Here is a 13032-nt window from a genome sequence, read left to right on the forward strand (position 1 = left end):
TGAGGCTGATGCAGCAAATAAAGCTCAAGGAATGTACCCCAACAGTCCCATCCCATAAAGAAAACACCTCTCCAACACACCTCCCACCCAAGGCCCTGCTCCTCCTGCTGCCCCCAGAGAAGGGATCCCCCAGCCCATGCTGCAGGCAGTGAGGATGGTGGGGGTGGTTCTTCAGCCTCACCCCACCCCTCACAACCATCCTGCTGTGGCTCCAAACAGGCAGGAGCAGCGAGACAGCCCAGAGGGACTGGGCTAAAGCCTTTCCCTGCACGATTGCCCCGGGGCACTACTGAGCACCGGGGAATGCGGGCTCTGTGTGGGCCATCCCAGCACAGCAGAGGTCCGATGTCCCTTGAGAAGGGGACATTCCCAAGGTGTCAGGAATAGAGTGGCAGCAGGACCCGGGCACTGATGAGGTCGTACCTCAAATCCTGGGGGGCAGATCTGTGCCCCTCATGAGGGCTGGAGCATGTCCTGAGAAGGGGATGGAGCTGAGGAGGGGTCTGGAGCATGTCCTGAGAAGGGGATGGAGCTGAGGAGGGGTTTGGAGCTCCAGGAGGAGCTGGGGAGGGCTCAGCCTGGAGAAAAGGAGGCTCAGGGGGACCTTGTGGCTCTTCACAATTCCCGACAGGAGGGGACAGCCAGGTGGGGATCAGGCTTTGCTCCCAGGGAACAGGGACAGGACAAGAGGAAATGGCCTCAAGTTGCATCAGGAGAGCTGTGGCATTTCCCAGGAGGGATTTAGGTTGAATATTAAAGAAAATTTCTTCATGGACAGGACTGTGCAGCCCTGGCATCAGCTGCCTGGGGCAATGGTGGAGTTGCCATCCCTGGAGGGATTTAATAAATGTGTAAGGAGCACTTGGGACGTGATTTAGGGCTGGCCTTGGCAGCGCTGGGGGAACTTGGGTTGGACTTGATGATCTTCGAGGTCTTTTCCAACCTCAAGGATTCCATGACTCTATTCTATGATTCTAAGCACAGGCAGCCAGACCCAGCTGCCGTTGGGGCCAGCACTCCCCAGGAACATGGATAAAAGCACAGGACAGGCTGGTGTGCTCCAGGAACAGGGCTGGGACGGAGCCCGGTGCCACCTTCACACCACACTCCAATAAACCAGCTGTAAAGCCTCTGGGTTTTTCATTTTCCCCAACCTCAGCAGTTCCGTGGCTTTCACACAGGGGCATTAGCCAAGGAGAGCTCTGGCTTTCTCATTCCTGTACTTCAAAGGTGCTGGTAACGTTCCCAAAGGCACAGGGAATACTGTAACTGGTATTTAGGGAAAGCAAACAGGACGGGGAGGTCACTCCGGGCTGCGGTCGGTGTTGGCCACAGCCAGAATAGAGGGGACTCTGTCCAGAGGCCACCCTGGAGAGGTGGCACCAGCCTAATTTGTCCATAAGGTTTGGTGGATGGGCACACTGATATCATTTACTCTGCCTTTCTGACAGCATCTGACATTTGGATTTTTTTTTTTAATTCCCCCCAAAAAAAAAGTAGGCTGGGGAAAACCAACAGCACATATGGAACGAATCAAGGGCTGGCAGCAGCAGAGGCTCCAGCTGCAGGGATAAACAAGGAGCCACCCGCAGGCCACGGGGGCCGGAGCCCCCGGGGCAGCCCTGGCCCCGGCGAGGAAAACCGAGCGATTTCCGAGCGCGCAGAGGAAACACTGACGGGAACAACGGCGCATTCCGGAGGGAGCGCGTCATGGCTTTACTTGGCGGCCGCCACACACGCGAAGGTTTCAAGGGGGCCACGTGTGGAAGTGTGCTCCAGGAGACGGCGCTGAGGGAACTTCCAGGGGGATGGGAATTGCCGGGAGGGAGGGGAGGCGGGGAGCAGCAGGTCCCGGCGCCAGGAGCGCACGGAGCCCCTCGTGCAGGGGCTGCACTCCCACCTGCTGCTTCCACCCTTGAGGGATGCTGGAAAGGGTGGGGGAAGAGCTGACCCCCAGCACCGCCCTGAGCCCCCCAGCACTCCCCTGGCTGTCACTGCTGGCGCCACAGGTAGGTCTGGATGGAGTGGGCTGGAGCCACAGTCTCAATGAACCCCATGGCAGGGTCCCGGATTCCAAAGGGCACATCCCGGCCAAACCTGGGGAGCGAGAGAGGCTGAGCAGGCACGGCTGGGGCTGGGCACCACCCCCATCTCCTGCCTGGGCTGACCTGTTGAGGACCACCAGGACAAGGGCACCGTCGGGGCGCAGGACGGCCACATGCTCCAGCTGGCAGAGGAGGCAGCGGCGGCTGCTGTGCAGCCCCACACGCTGGGAGCCCGCGGGGATGAACTTGCTGTGGGGAGAGGACCAGGAGAGGGGTTCTGCCCCTGGTCTGGGGCTAGTGGCCACACCTGAGCCCCCCTGACCCACCTGAAGTGCCCCAGGTGGTAGAACATGGGCTGCTTGTAGAAAACATCCTTGCTGCCGTCCACGATGACGGGGCTGTCCACAAAGTTCTTGACCCAGTTGGGGCCTCCGTCCAGGTCCAGGGCCAGGTTCCAGTCGGTCCAACCAGACACAAAGTGGTTCATGACCTGGGAGGGCAGGAAAGGGACTGAGTGGGGCTCCCCCAGCACTGGGTTGGAGGTGTGAGGGTGGTGTGAGGGCAGAGTGAGGGCAGAGTGAGGGAGGAGTGAGGGCAGAGTGAGGGCAGAGTGAGTGTGTGAGGGCAGAGTGAGGGCCATGTGAGGGCGGTGTGAGGGCCGTGTGAGGGCCGTGTGAGGGCCGTGTGAGGGCACTGTGAGGGCACTGTGAGGGCCGTGTGAGGGCACTGTGAGGGCACTGTGAGGGCCGTGTGAGGGCCGTGTGAGGGCCGTGTGAGGGCCGTGTGGGGGCCGTGTGAGGGCCGTGTGAGGGCCGTATGAGGGCCGTATGAGGGCCGTGTGGGGGCCGTGTGAGGGCCGTGTGAGGGCACTGTGAGGGCACTGTGAGGGCACTGTGAGGGCTGTACCGTCAGGATGCTGTAGCTGTAGTGGTCTCCTCGCTCCCAGCAGCCCAGGGACACGGCGAAGCGGAACATGAAGAAGCCAGTGCAGGCCTCGGTGTAGAGGAGGAAATGGTCAGGGAAGAGCTTGTGAGTGGCCTCCAGGCTCCAGGCAGGTGGGACGATGGCGTCCAGGTACCAGTGGATGGCCAGGCCAGCCACATAACGGGCAGCTGTAGCATTTCCCAGCACCTGGGGAGCAAAGGAGATGCCTCACACTGAGGCCACCCATGCCTGAAGCCTGCAGGGATGGACACATGGACTCCATATGGCCTCTCAGAGCCACCTCTTGTCCCCTCCTGTGGGCACCACACCCTTTGAGCAGCACCCTAGCATGGATCTGGTGCCCCAACATGGCCTTGGCACCTCCTTGGGGGCAGTGCTAAGGGGGTGGGCACAGGTTTTCCCCTCAATGGGCTCCTTGCCCCCAACCCAGCTCTGCTGCTGCCTGCTCCTCCCTCCACACACCCCTGGGGTGGTCCAGCCCTGCAGCCATGGAGGGAAAGGAGGAACACACTGCCTGGGTCGAAGCTGGGCAGGAGCACGTTTTACTTTCTTTCCTCCTAATTTAAGGCAATATCCCCAAACAGCATCATGGAGAGAAACCAAATCAGCCAAAACTCTGCCCGGAAAAAGGTGCTGGTGCCCAGCAGCTGCGGCAGGATCCGGGATCCAGGGTGTGGGTGCCACCTCCTGTCCTCACTCCCGCCGGGCACAGGCGGAGGCGGCCGCTCCGGCAGACCCGGTTTGCTCCCACTCTCTAGGGCTGGGAGAGGCCACGGCTCCGTCTCCCAAAGAGCCTGAGGCTGGGCAGCGAGGCGGAGGGGAAGGAAGGGGCGCTGCTCTTCACCACTTTGGCCCAGTGCGGGAGGTGGATGCGCTGGTCATCGAGCATGAGGAGCCGTGTGCGGTGGGGGCTGCGGGCCAGCGCGGGGCCCAGGTCCTGCGCGATGAAATCCCGCTGCTGGGCGGCCGTGAAGGCGATGGTGGGGGCTTGGGGGGGCGTGAAGAGCCCCGCCAGCGGCTCGTTCTGGGCCGTCACCGCCCAGAAGGTCACGTTGCGTTTTGCATATTCATCCAGGAACCTGGTGTGGAGAAGCGGGGCCAGAATCAGATGTGCTGCCCCCCCGACCCCACCCCACTCCCCGATCCTCCCGCTGTCCGTCCCAGCCTGGCTCCACAGACGGTACTTGATGAAGTAGTTGGCCCAGGTCTTGTGGTACTTGTCCCCTGCCTTCCCCTTCAGAGTCCCCTTCCCACGGACGTCCCCGTTACTCTTCATCCAGGCTGGGGCGGTCCAGGGGCTGGCAAACAGCAGCAGCGGCCGCTTGCTCATGGCCAAAGCTCGGCGCAGGAGGGGAATCTGTGGGAGGGGGCAGAGGGAGAGGGCAGCTCCAGCTGCAGCTCCCCAGAACCACAGAGCCCAAAGCACGGGAGAACTCAAAGGACCTCAGCAGGGACTGGCAGCTGGCAAGCACCACCCCCCGGCACAGCGCCCTGGCTCCTCACCCTGCCCGTGCCAGCTGGGATGCGCCAGAACGTGCCCCGGAGGAGGTGCCAGCTCCCACAGGCTGTCCCCATGCACACTGCCACGGCGGGCAGGGACAGCAGCACCTGGTCCTGGGGGTCCCAGCACACGCAGGAGCTCCGGCACAAGAGGGGACAAGGTGCTGATGGCAGCGGCTTCAGCCTCCCACCTTCATCTTCACGTCCTCGTCCGCCAGCCTGAAGTGCTTCAGCTCGTAGTCCTTGGGGACATCATCGTAGCTGTAGGGGCGCACGGAGAAGTCGCTGCACGCCATGGGGACCCGGATGAGGTTGTACTCGATCCCTGAGGAGCAGGAAAAGCATCAAGTGGCACCGGAGCAGGTGACGATGTCCCTGCAGCGGGGACAGGCACAGCCACCTCTGGTGACCCCAGGATCTGCTCCCACTGCCGTGCCCTCACTGCTCACCGCTCTCGGAGAAGTAGGAGCGCAGCAGGTTGTCCTGGGCCGGCTGGGACAGCTTCAGGATGTTCATGGCAGCAGCATCGGAGAGGGAGCCGCCGAATCCCTTCACGTGCTGGTACAGCGTGGAGATGTTGAGCGTCAGCAGCAGCCCTGCGGGAAGAGCCCGGCTCGGTCCTGCTGCCCGAGGGGCCGCGGTGGCACCGCCACCCACCAGTGGCGCTACCTCGGGTGCTCAGACTGCTCTGGAATTTCCCCTCGCTCCGCTCCAGCCGCTTGCCGGCCTTGCTGCTCTCATATTTGACGTAGGAGCCGGGGGCTGGCACGACCAGGGGGTCCAGCGTGTCACAGTAGGTGGCATTGCAGACACAGACCAGCGAGCCGTGCCCAAAATCCTTGGGGATGCAGGGTCGGGCACCTGGGAGGCAAGGGAGGGTGGGGGTGGCTGCCGGCTCAGGGACGTGTCCCCATCTGCTCCCCTGCCTGCCCCGGGGAGATGCCACTGTCCCCGTGCTCCGCATCCCGGGCACCTCCCGGGCACCTCCCGGGCACCCAGCCCCGCGCTGCCCCAGGGTGCCCAAGCCCCGCTGCCACCCCCGCGACGTCCCCGGGCTCACCTGCCACCTGGGGCACCGGCAGCAGCAGCAGCAGCAGCAGCCAGCCCAGGATGCCGAGAGCCCGCATGGCCCCTCCGCGTTCCCCAAGCTCTGGAAGGTCCCGGGGAGCAGCACCTGCGGCGGGGACACCCTCAGGCCCGGCAGGGGGATGGAGGGATCAGCCCCATCTCCTCAGCCCCTTCCAGCGCCTCGGAGCTCCTGTCACACCCTGCATCCCCCCTAACCCCCCTCATCTCGCTCGGGGAGGGTCCAGCCCTGCCAGGAGCCCGCAGCGCGCCCGCCTTCACCCCGGCTGCTCCCGACCTGCACTGCCGCCAGCCCTCCTCCTCCTCCTCAGCAGCTGCAGCCTCCCCACCTGGCCTTTACAGGGAGCTGCTCGGAGACCTCCCTCCGCAGCACACCCTCTCCCACCCCCACAGCTCCTCCTTGCTCCGCTCCCGGCCCGTACCTGCCCTGGGGCGAGGACCGCCGATCACCTGCTCGCCGGGTCCCCTTCGCCCTCCACTGCCACGGCAAGGAGGGACAGAGACACGGTGCTGGCAGCTGGGCCTCAGTGAAACGTCCAACCTGCACAGGGAAGGGTCACAGGAGCAGATCTGAGACCCCACTGAAGGAGGAGCTGATTATTTTGTCAGGCAGGGTCTGGATGAGCCCCTGAGAGCCCAGCAGAGTCAAGGGCAGGCTCATGGCACGGCTGTCTGTCCTGCTGGGCACCTCCAACAGGACACCCACTCATCCCTGCCCGCCACCCCGCTGTCCCCACTGTCCCCCAGGAGCCACAGGGCCGTCTGTGCAGGATGGTCCAGGACACCCAGGCAAGGTCAGTGAACGTGGCTGCACAGCTCAGGGCAGCATAGGGGCACAGCAGGGGTGGCCACATGGAGCTGGGGCTCTTGCCATTCCCTGCCCAAGCCTTTGGCATCACTCTGCCCAGCTCAGCAGTGGCAGCAGTGGCAGCAGTGGCAGCAAGCAGGCAATACCCCAGCTCCTGGACAAGCAGGGCTGCACTCCAGCTGTCAACAACAGCAGTTAGACCCTCAAAGGGGACCCTGCTGTCCCAACACCATGCCAGGAGCAGAGCCCAGCTCTGGTGCTCCTGTAGCACTCCTTGCTCCTCCAGGAGTCACCCTCCAGCCCAGCAAGCCAAGGCTGACCTGGGCCAGCTCACCTGGGCACACAGACCCTACCTGGTGCCATCACCCAGGATGTCCCCACTCCTGTGGACACATACCCCTCACTGTGGGGACATCCTCAGCATCCCCACACAGGGCTGGTGTGGGAATGGAGAGTGGCCACATCTCAGCCACAGCTCCCAGCCACAGCTCTGCTGGCTTGGAGCATCAATCAGCAGCTCAGGGCTGCCCTGCACAGGGTTAAACTGCTCCGTTAGATTTCCCTCCATGGGTGGAGCAGCACTTTGTGACTAATTTTCTCCATTTCTGGCATATCAGATACAGCTCTGGGGCAAATCAATTCATCAAATTTCCTCCTAACCCCAGCATTGCCCTGCCATGGGCCCTGCCACAGTTCCACCCCTCTGCTGGGAGCTGAGCCATGAGACACCTGAGCCTCTGGGGCTGGGGCAGATGGGGCCAGGCAGCCCCTGGTTACAGCTCATGGGGCAAACAGGTGCCCCAGGAAGGAGCTCCTGTCCCTGTCCCGCTGCACCGTGGCTCTCCCACCTCCCAAGTGTAATTAAGGTGTGACCAGACTGCTACACCCAGGCTAATGAGCCCCAATTTTGGGGAGGGATTAATAGCTCCTAAGGCAATCAGCCGCCTTGGAACTCACTTCCAGACATCCGGGATGCCCCCACTCACCCTTCCCCATTCCAAGCTCCAGTTCTTCCTGCCCCCCATCACCCACAGCCCCCCAGCTGGCTCAGGTCCCACAGCTCCTGGAAGCAAAACACCGCGGAGGCTGCTGGAGCTCATCCTTATCAACACCAGCTGATAAGAGCGCCCTGCTGAGCAGGAAAAGTGAGACCCAGGGGCCGGGCAACGCCTCACATGGCACAGCAGATACCAGGCAGTGCCACCAAGCCCATAAAGCTGCTTCTTGTGGCCAATCTCTAAAGAGGGGGAGCTCCTGGGGGTGGCAGGGGCCTCGTGGCATGGTGTGACCCCCTTTGCAGTGCTCAGGTGGGTTTGTTCAAGGAGGTGGGGTCAAAGGAGCCACCAGAGGAGCCAGAGGGTGAATTTTGTCCCTAAGCCAGGCCAGTGTGGATGGGGACAGAGGGACATGGAGCTGGGCTGAGTCACCTTTCAGGGGATCTTTGTTAATATTTATGCCAAAGAGCCTCAGTGTGGCATCACAGCAACTCCTTCCCAGCAGCAAGACCCCAGCCCGGAGCACGTGGGGACAGTCCTCAGGGTGACCCAGGGTGACACCAGCAGCCCCCAGTCACCACGAGCCCCACACAAGCCAAGGTTTTGCACAAGAATTAATGAGCAGAGCCAAGCCCAGCGACGTCGGAGGATTCGCCCCCGCTGCGTTTATCCCAGAGCCAGTCGGTCCTTGAGCACCGAGCCGAGCGCAGCGGCACCGGGGTGATTCAGCATCCGGCCACAGCTGCGAGCAGCCGAGCAGGTAAGCGAGGAACAGGTGGGGGAGCGGCCCTGCAGCGGGAGAGGGATGCTGGCAGCGGGGCGATGGGGATGGGGCTCGCTTCGTGATCCTGGAGAAACATTTCCCTCTTGTGGACAAACACAAACAGCCTCGGGGCAGGAGCGGGCTGCTCTCGCCAGGACTCTGGCGGCAGCTCCCGGGGTCCCACGAGCAGCATCCCCGTGGCTCCGTGGCGTGCCAGTGTCCCAGGGTGACACTGTCACTCACCGGCCACGCCTGGGCTGTGCTCAGCCCACGCAGCATCGCGGCTGTCAGTCCTGACAGCACCCCTGGGCACATCCCACCTGCACGGATCCCCGCCGCCCTCCTCGCCCTGAAATTATGACCTCCCTGCCCTAATCTCCTGCTCTCACACCCTGCCAGCTCCCTCCCTCCTTCCTGGGTGCGCCCACACTCAGCACCCACTCCCGGTCCTGCCCCCGCTTGCTCCAGGCACCCCAGATCTGTGGTGGGTGCTGAGCCCCTGGTGCACCCCCAGCTTCCCCACCACGGTGGGGACCCCTCAGATCAGCCCCCATGGGGAACAGGAGGCTCCAGGCAGGGCTGCTGCAGCCTGGACAGCCTCCCTGCCCCAGAAAGGCCCCAGGAGCAGATGGGGCTCAGCTAGAGCTGGCTGGGACCCTGAGCCCCCCATGCTGCCATGCTCCTGGAGCTGGCCCTGCCTCCAGCCCTGGCCTCAGGACCTTGGTCCGGGACAGATGTGACCCACAGAGCCCCTGGCCTGACATCGGGCTGCAGGTGGCTCCAGAGTGGCAGGGAAAGCACAGAAAGCTGAGGCTTGGCTGCAATCCCTGCTCAGCCCTTCCATCGAGGGTGGGTGTCCAAGTGCTTTGTGCCTGCTCCTGATGCAGCACCAAGGGCATTCAGGGTGACTCCCGAACCACCTGATAGCTCCTAAAACCTGTCCCCATCAGCAGCAGGAGCACACTTGGGCTCTGCTCAGCCCCAGCCAGGCAGTGCATGCTCAGAGCTGGGAGCAGACTCCTGCCTGCAGCATCTCAGCAGGGTGAGCCCCACGGGAGCTGAGCTGGGCAGAGGGGCAGGGCAGGGAGAGGGGGCTGCCCTGGACTCTCTGGACGCTCCAGCTGCTCTGTGCTGCTCTCCAGGCTCCAGCAGACTCCACGCCGGGGTGGCACCCAGCCACAGTGCCCAGGAGCGGGGGAGGGACCCGGAGCTTTCTCTTGCAGCCGCAGACATCAAGGCAGCATCCGTGTTTAATGTCGGAACAGCAGAACACAGCGCTCACAGCCTGTGGGGTCTCCACCCTGAGGGGCACCGTGCCCCCGGCCCTCCTGCACACGCTCAGCGTCCCCGGCCCGCTCTGGCTCTGTCACAGCCCCGGGGACGCTGCCCCCGGCCCGAGCCCGCGGGCAGCTGGGGCTGCACGTCCGGCCCCCGGCGCTCGGCCCCGTCACTGCCGCTGCCACACGTAGGTCTGGATGGAGTTGGCCGGAGCCACAGCCGCCAGGAGGCCCACAGTGTCTGCCAGCCCAAAGGTGATGTCCTGGGGGGACCTGCGGGGTGACAGCAGGGCGGTCACACCTGCAGCACCTGCACAGGGCCCAGCAGGATGGGGTCCCATACAGGGCTGGCAGGATGGGGGTCACACATAGGGGTGATGGGACAGGGGTCCCACACGGGGGTGGCAGGACCGGGATCCCACATGGGGCTGGCAGGATGGGGGTGCCATACAGGGGTGGCAGGTGGGGGTCCCACACAGGGCTGGCAGGATGGGGATCCCACACAGGAGTGATGGGACAAGGGTCCCACACAGAGGTGGCAGCTTGGGGGTCCCACATGGGGGTGGCAGGATGAGGGTCCCACATAAAGCAGGCAGGATGGGGGTCCCACATAGGGCTAATGGGACAGGGGTCCCACACGGGGGTGGCAGGATGGGATCCCACACAGGGGTGGCAGGACTGGGGTCACACACAGGGGTGGCAGGACTGGGGTCACACACAGGGCTGATGGGACAGGGGTCCCACACACGGCTGGCAGGACAGGGGTCCCTCACAGGGGTGGCCAGGCTGCATCACCCACCGGTTCAGAACCACCACAACCACAGCCCCATCAGGGCGCAGGAAAGCCGTGTACTCCAGCGCTGTCTTCTTGGACTCTCTGGAGGCGACGAGCCCCACACGCTGGGAGCCCTCGGGGATGAATTTACTGAACAGACAAATGAGAAACAACCTCAGGGAGACCCCAGAAGAGCTCCTCTCGAGCCAAATTTGCCTTGCTTCTCTCAGGACAAGGCAGCTTAGCACATGTTGTGGGCTCCAACCCACCTGAAGTGCCCCATGTGGTAGAACATGGGCTGCTTGTAGAAGATGCCTTCACTGCTGTCCACGATGATGGGGCTGTCCACATAGTTCTTGACCCAGTTAGGGCCCCCCTCCAGATCCAGGGCCAGATTCCAGTCAGTCCAGCCGGCCACAAAGTGGTTCAGATTCTGCAACAGGACAGCTCAGATGCCTGCCCAGCACCAACAACCCTCCCCAGGGCCAGCACGCAAGGGCCTCACCGTCAGGATGCTGTGGCTGTATTGGTTGCCCCGCTCCCAGCAGCCCAGAATCACATCCCGCTCCCAGAAATGGGCCCCGATGCACGCCTCCGTGGCCAGGATAAAGTAGTCAGGGAAGAGCTCATGAGTGGGCAGCACTGTGTCCTGTATGGGGCCGATGAAGTCCAGGTACCAGTGGATGCCGATGCCATGGACGTAGCGAGCTGCCTGCTCATCCTCCAGGACCTGGCAGGGAGAAGAGTCAATCCCATGGGGCACAGAGGCCCAGCCCTCCACAGGCAGAGCACCCAAGCCCCCCACAAGGACAGGGGCTCTTCCCAGGGTCACCACACTCACCACTCTGGCCCAGTGTGGCAGGTGGAGCCGGTTGTCGTCCAGGATGATGAGCTGGACGTGGCGGTGGGAGCTGTTGGCCAGTGCTGGGCCCAGGTCGCGAGCAATGAAGTCCCTCTGCTGCTCAGCTGTGAAACCCAGGCACTGGAAGGGGTAGTTGTTGATCAGCCCTGCCGTGGGCTCGTTCTCTGCTGTCACTGCCCAGAATGTCACATTGTGCTTGGCGTATTCATCCAGGAACCTGGCGTGGGGGCAAGGGGCGAGCCGTGAGGAGTCCCCAGTGCCACCACTGAGAGGCCCCCAGGTATCTCCCCTGGCCCCAGCAGCTCCTCACCGTACAAAGTAGTCGGCCCAGGTCTTGTGGTACTTGTCCCCTGCCTGCCCCTTCAGTGTCCCCTTCCCCACATAGGACTCGCTGGTCTTCAGCCAGGTGGGGGAGGTCCAGGGGCTGGCGTACAGCGACAGCGGCCGCTTGCTCACAGCCGAGGCTCGGTGAAGGAGGGGGATCTGCAGGAGGAGGTGGAGGGGCCAGCTCAGCTCAGCCCCCATGACCCTCCACCCTCCCCTGCTCCCTCCCACCGCTCGCCTTCAGCTTGGTGTCCTCGTCCCGCAGGGCGAAGTGGGTGAGCTCGTAGTCGTAGGGGACGTCATCGTAGGTGTAGGCATGGAGGGAGAAGTCACAGCTGGCCATGGGGAGCCGGATGAGGTTGTACTCCAGCCCTGCCAGCACAGCGGGACACGAGGTGTCCATGATGTCCATACTCCCTGTCACCATCCCACCTGTGTCCCCCACGTCCTACCCTCCTCAGAGAAGTAGGAGCGCAGCAGGTGATCCTGTGCTCTTTCCGGCAGGGATAAGATGTTGATGGCGGCTGCGTCGGTGATGGAGCCACCAAAACCCTTCACCCTCTGGAAGCGCTGCGTCGTGTCCAGCCTGAGGACAACATCTGCAGGGAGGGGAGCCCAGCATGATGGTGGGTTGCTGCAGGGTCCATCCCATCCCTGCCGGCCGCGGCAGTACCTGGGGCGCAGAGTTTGTGCTGGAATTTCCCCTCGCTCCGCTCCAGCCGCTTGCCGGCCTTGCTGCTCTCGTACTTGACGTAGTAGCCGGCGGCTGGCAGGACCAGGGGGTCCAGCGTGTCACAGTAGGTGGCATTGCAGACACAGACCATGGCATCACGGCCGAAGTACTTGGGGCTGCAGGGCCGGGCGCCTGGGGGGCACGGAGGGTGGTGGGGGCAGCCCCAGGGACGTGTCCCTGCCAGCTCTCCCGCCTGCTCCGGGGGTGACACCATTGCCCCGTGCTCCACACGCCGGCACCTCCCGGGCACCGAGCCCCGCGCTGCCCACGGAACCCCAGACAACTCCCGGGCATCCCCGGCCACGGACTCCAAAGGTATTCCCAGCTCCTCCCCTCCCATTCCGGGCAGCCCCGGGACCCCCATCCCCGGGCCCACCGCGTATCCCGGGTCCCCCTCGCTCACCTGCGGCCCGGTGCACGGCCAGCAGCACCGGCAGCAGCCGCCAGCACAGGGCACCGACCGCCCCCATGGCCCCGCCGCTCCGGTGCGCTCGGAGCCGGCCCGGCAGCACCGGCTCCGCCGCCGGCCTTGCCTTTAAGGGAGCCCGGGCAGCTCGTCCCGCCCACACCCGGTGCAGGAGCGGCACCGACTCTGGGCGGGCTTGACCCCGGCCCTTCCCCCGCTCCGGTTCTGGCTCCGCGAACCGGGAGAACCGCGTGGGAACGGGGTCGCTTCCCCCCGACCCGTCCCCGAGAAGAGCAGCCAGTCCCAGTCCCGGTTCCGGTGCCGGTCTCTGTGCTGGTGCCGGTCCCGGTTCCGTTCCCGGTTTCGGTCCCCGCTGCCTCCCCAGGCCCTGACGGCACCGGTCGCCCCGTCCCGCGGAGCCGCTACCGGGAAACCGGGAGCCGGCACCCCGTGACCGGTCAGCTGACCGCCCGCCCCGCCCCGTTCGGCCCCGCCCGCCCCGTGACACCGGCC

General features: G+C 64.2%; 2 protein-coding genes across 3 annotated transcripts; both read right to left on the reverse strand.

The window, feature by feature from the left end:
- Nucleotides 1-1861: 1861 nt before the first annotated feature.
- On the reverse strand, nt 1862-9267 carry LOC143696233 (lysosomal acid glucosylceramidase-like). The gene is made up of 12 exons (XM_077191991.1): nt 9107-9267; nt 5999-6117; nt 5551-5664; nt 5160-5351; nt 4940-5086; nt 4682-4815; nt 4175-4347; nt 3835-4069; nt 2952-3176; nt 2372-2535; nt 2169-2294; nt 1862-2097 (listed from the first exon to the last, which is right to left on the reverse strand). The coding sequence occupies exons 3-12, from the start codon at nt 5615-5617 to the stop codon at nt 1992-1994; spliced, it is 1569 nt and encodes a 522-aa protein (XP_077048106.1). The 5' UTR covers nt 5618-5664; nt 5999-6117; nt 9107-9267; the 3' UTR covers nt 1862-1991.
- Nucleotides 9268-9374: 107 nt separating this feature from the next.
- LOC129132268 (lysosomal acid glucosylceramidase-like) lies at nt 9375-12727 on the reverse strand. 2 transcript variants are annotated; one of them, XM_054651309.2, is made up of 10 exons: nt 12517-12727; nt 12054-12245; nt 11833-11979; nt 11619-11752; nt 11367-11539; nt 11036-11273; nt 10700-10924; nt 10464-10627; nt 10219-10344; nt 9375-9692 (listed from the first exon to the last, which is right to left on the reverse strand). In XM_054651309.2, the coding sequence occupies exons 1-10, from the start codon at nt 12581-12583 to the stop codon at nt 9590-9592; spliced, it is 1569 nt and encodes a 522-aa protein (XP_054507284.2). In that variant the 5' UTR covers nt 12584-12727; the 3' UTR covers nt 9375-9589. The 2 variants fall into 2 exon arrangements, with proteins under 2 accessions (XP_054507284.2, XP_054507283.2); XM_054651308.2 differs by lacking the exon at nt 12517-12727 and having other exon boundaries at nt 12054-12378.
- Nucleotides 12728-13032: the final 305 nt, after the last annotated feature.

The sequence above is a fragment of the Agelaius phoeniceus genome, chromosome 31, assembly GCF_051311805.1.
Source record: "Agelaius phoeniceus isolate bAgePho1 chromosome 31, bAgePho1.hap1, whole genome shotgun sequence".
NCBI lineage: Eukaryota > Metazoa > Chordata > Aves > Passeriformes > Icteridae > Agelaius > Agelaius phoeniceus.

Coding starts and splice junctions, on each gene's coding strand:
- LOC143696233 (XM_077191991.1), bottom strand. CDS start 5,617: ATGCGGGCTCTCGGCATCCTGGGCTGGCTGCTGCTGCTGCTGCTGCTG. Junction 3,177..3,834: donor TCCCGCACTGGGCCAAAGTG/GTGAAGAGCAGC, acceptor TTTGCTCCCCAG/GTGCTGGGAAATGCTACAGC. Junction 2,098..2,168: donor GTCCTGGTGGTCCTCAACAG/GTCAGCCCAGGC, acceptor CTCGCTCCCCAG/GTTTGGCCGGGATGTGCCCT.
- LOC129132268 (XM_054651308.2), bottom strand. CDS start 12,327: ATGGTGTCACCCCCGGAGCAGGCGGGAGAGCTGGCAGGGACACGTCCC. Junction 10,925..11,035: donor TGCCACACTGGGCCAGAGTG/GTGAGTGTGGTG, acceptor TCTCCCTGCCAG/GTCCTGGAGGATGAGCAGGC. Junction 9,693..10,218: donor GTTGTGGTGGTTCTGAACCG/GTGGGTGATGCA, acceptor GTCACCCCGCAG/GTCCCCCCAGGACATCACCT.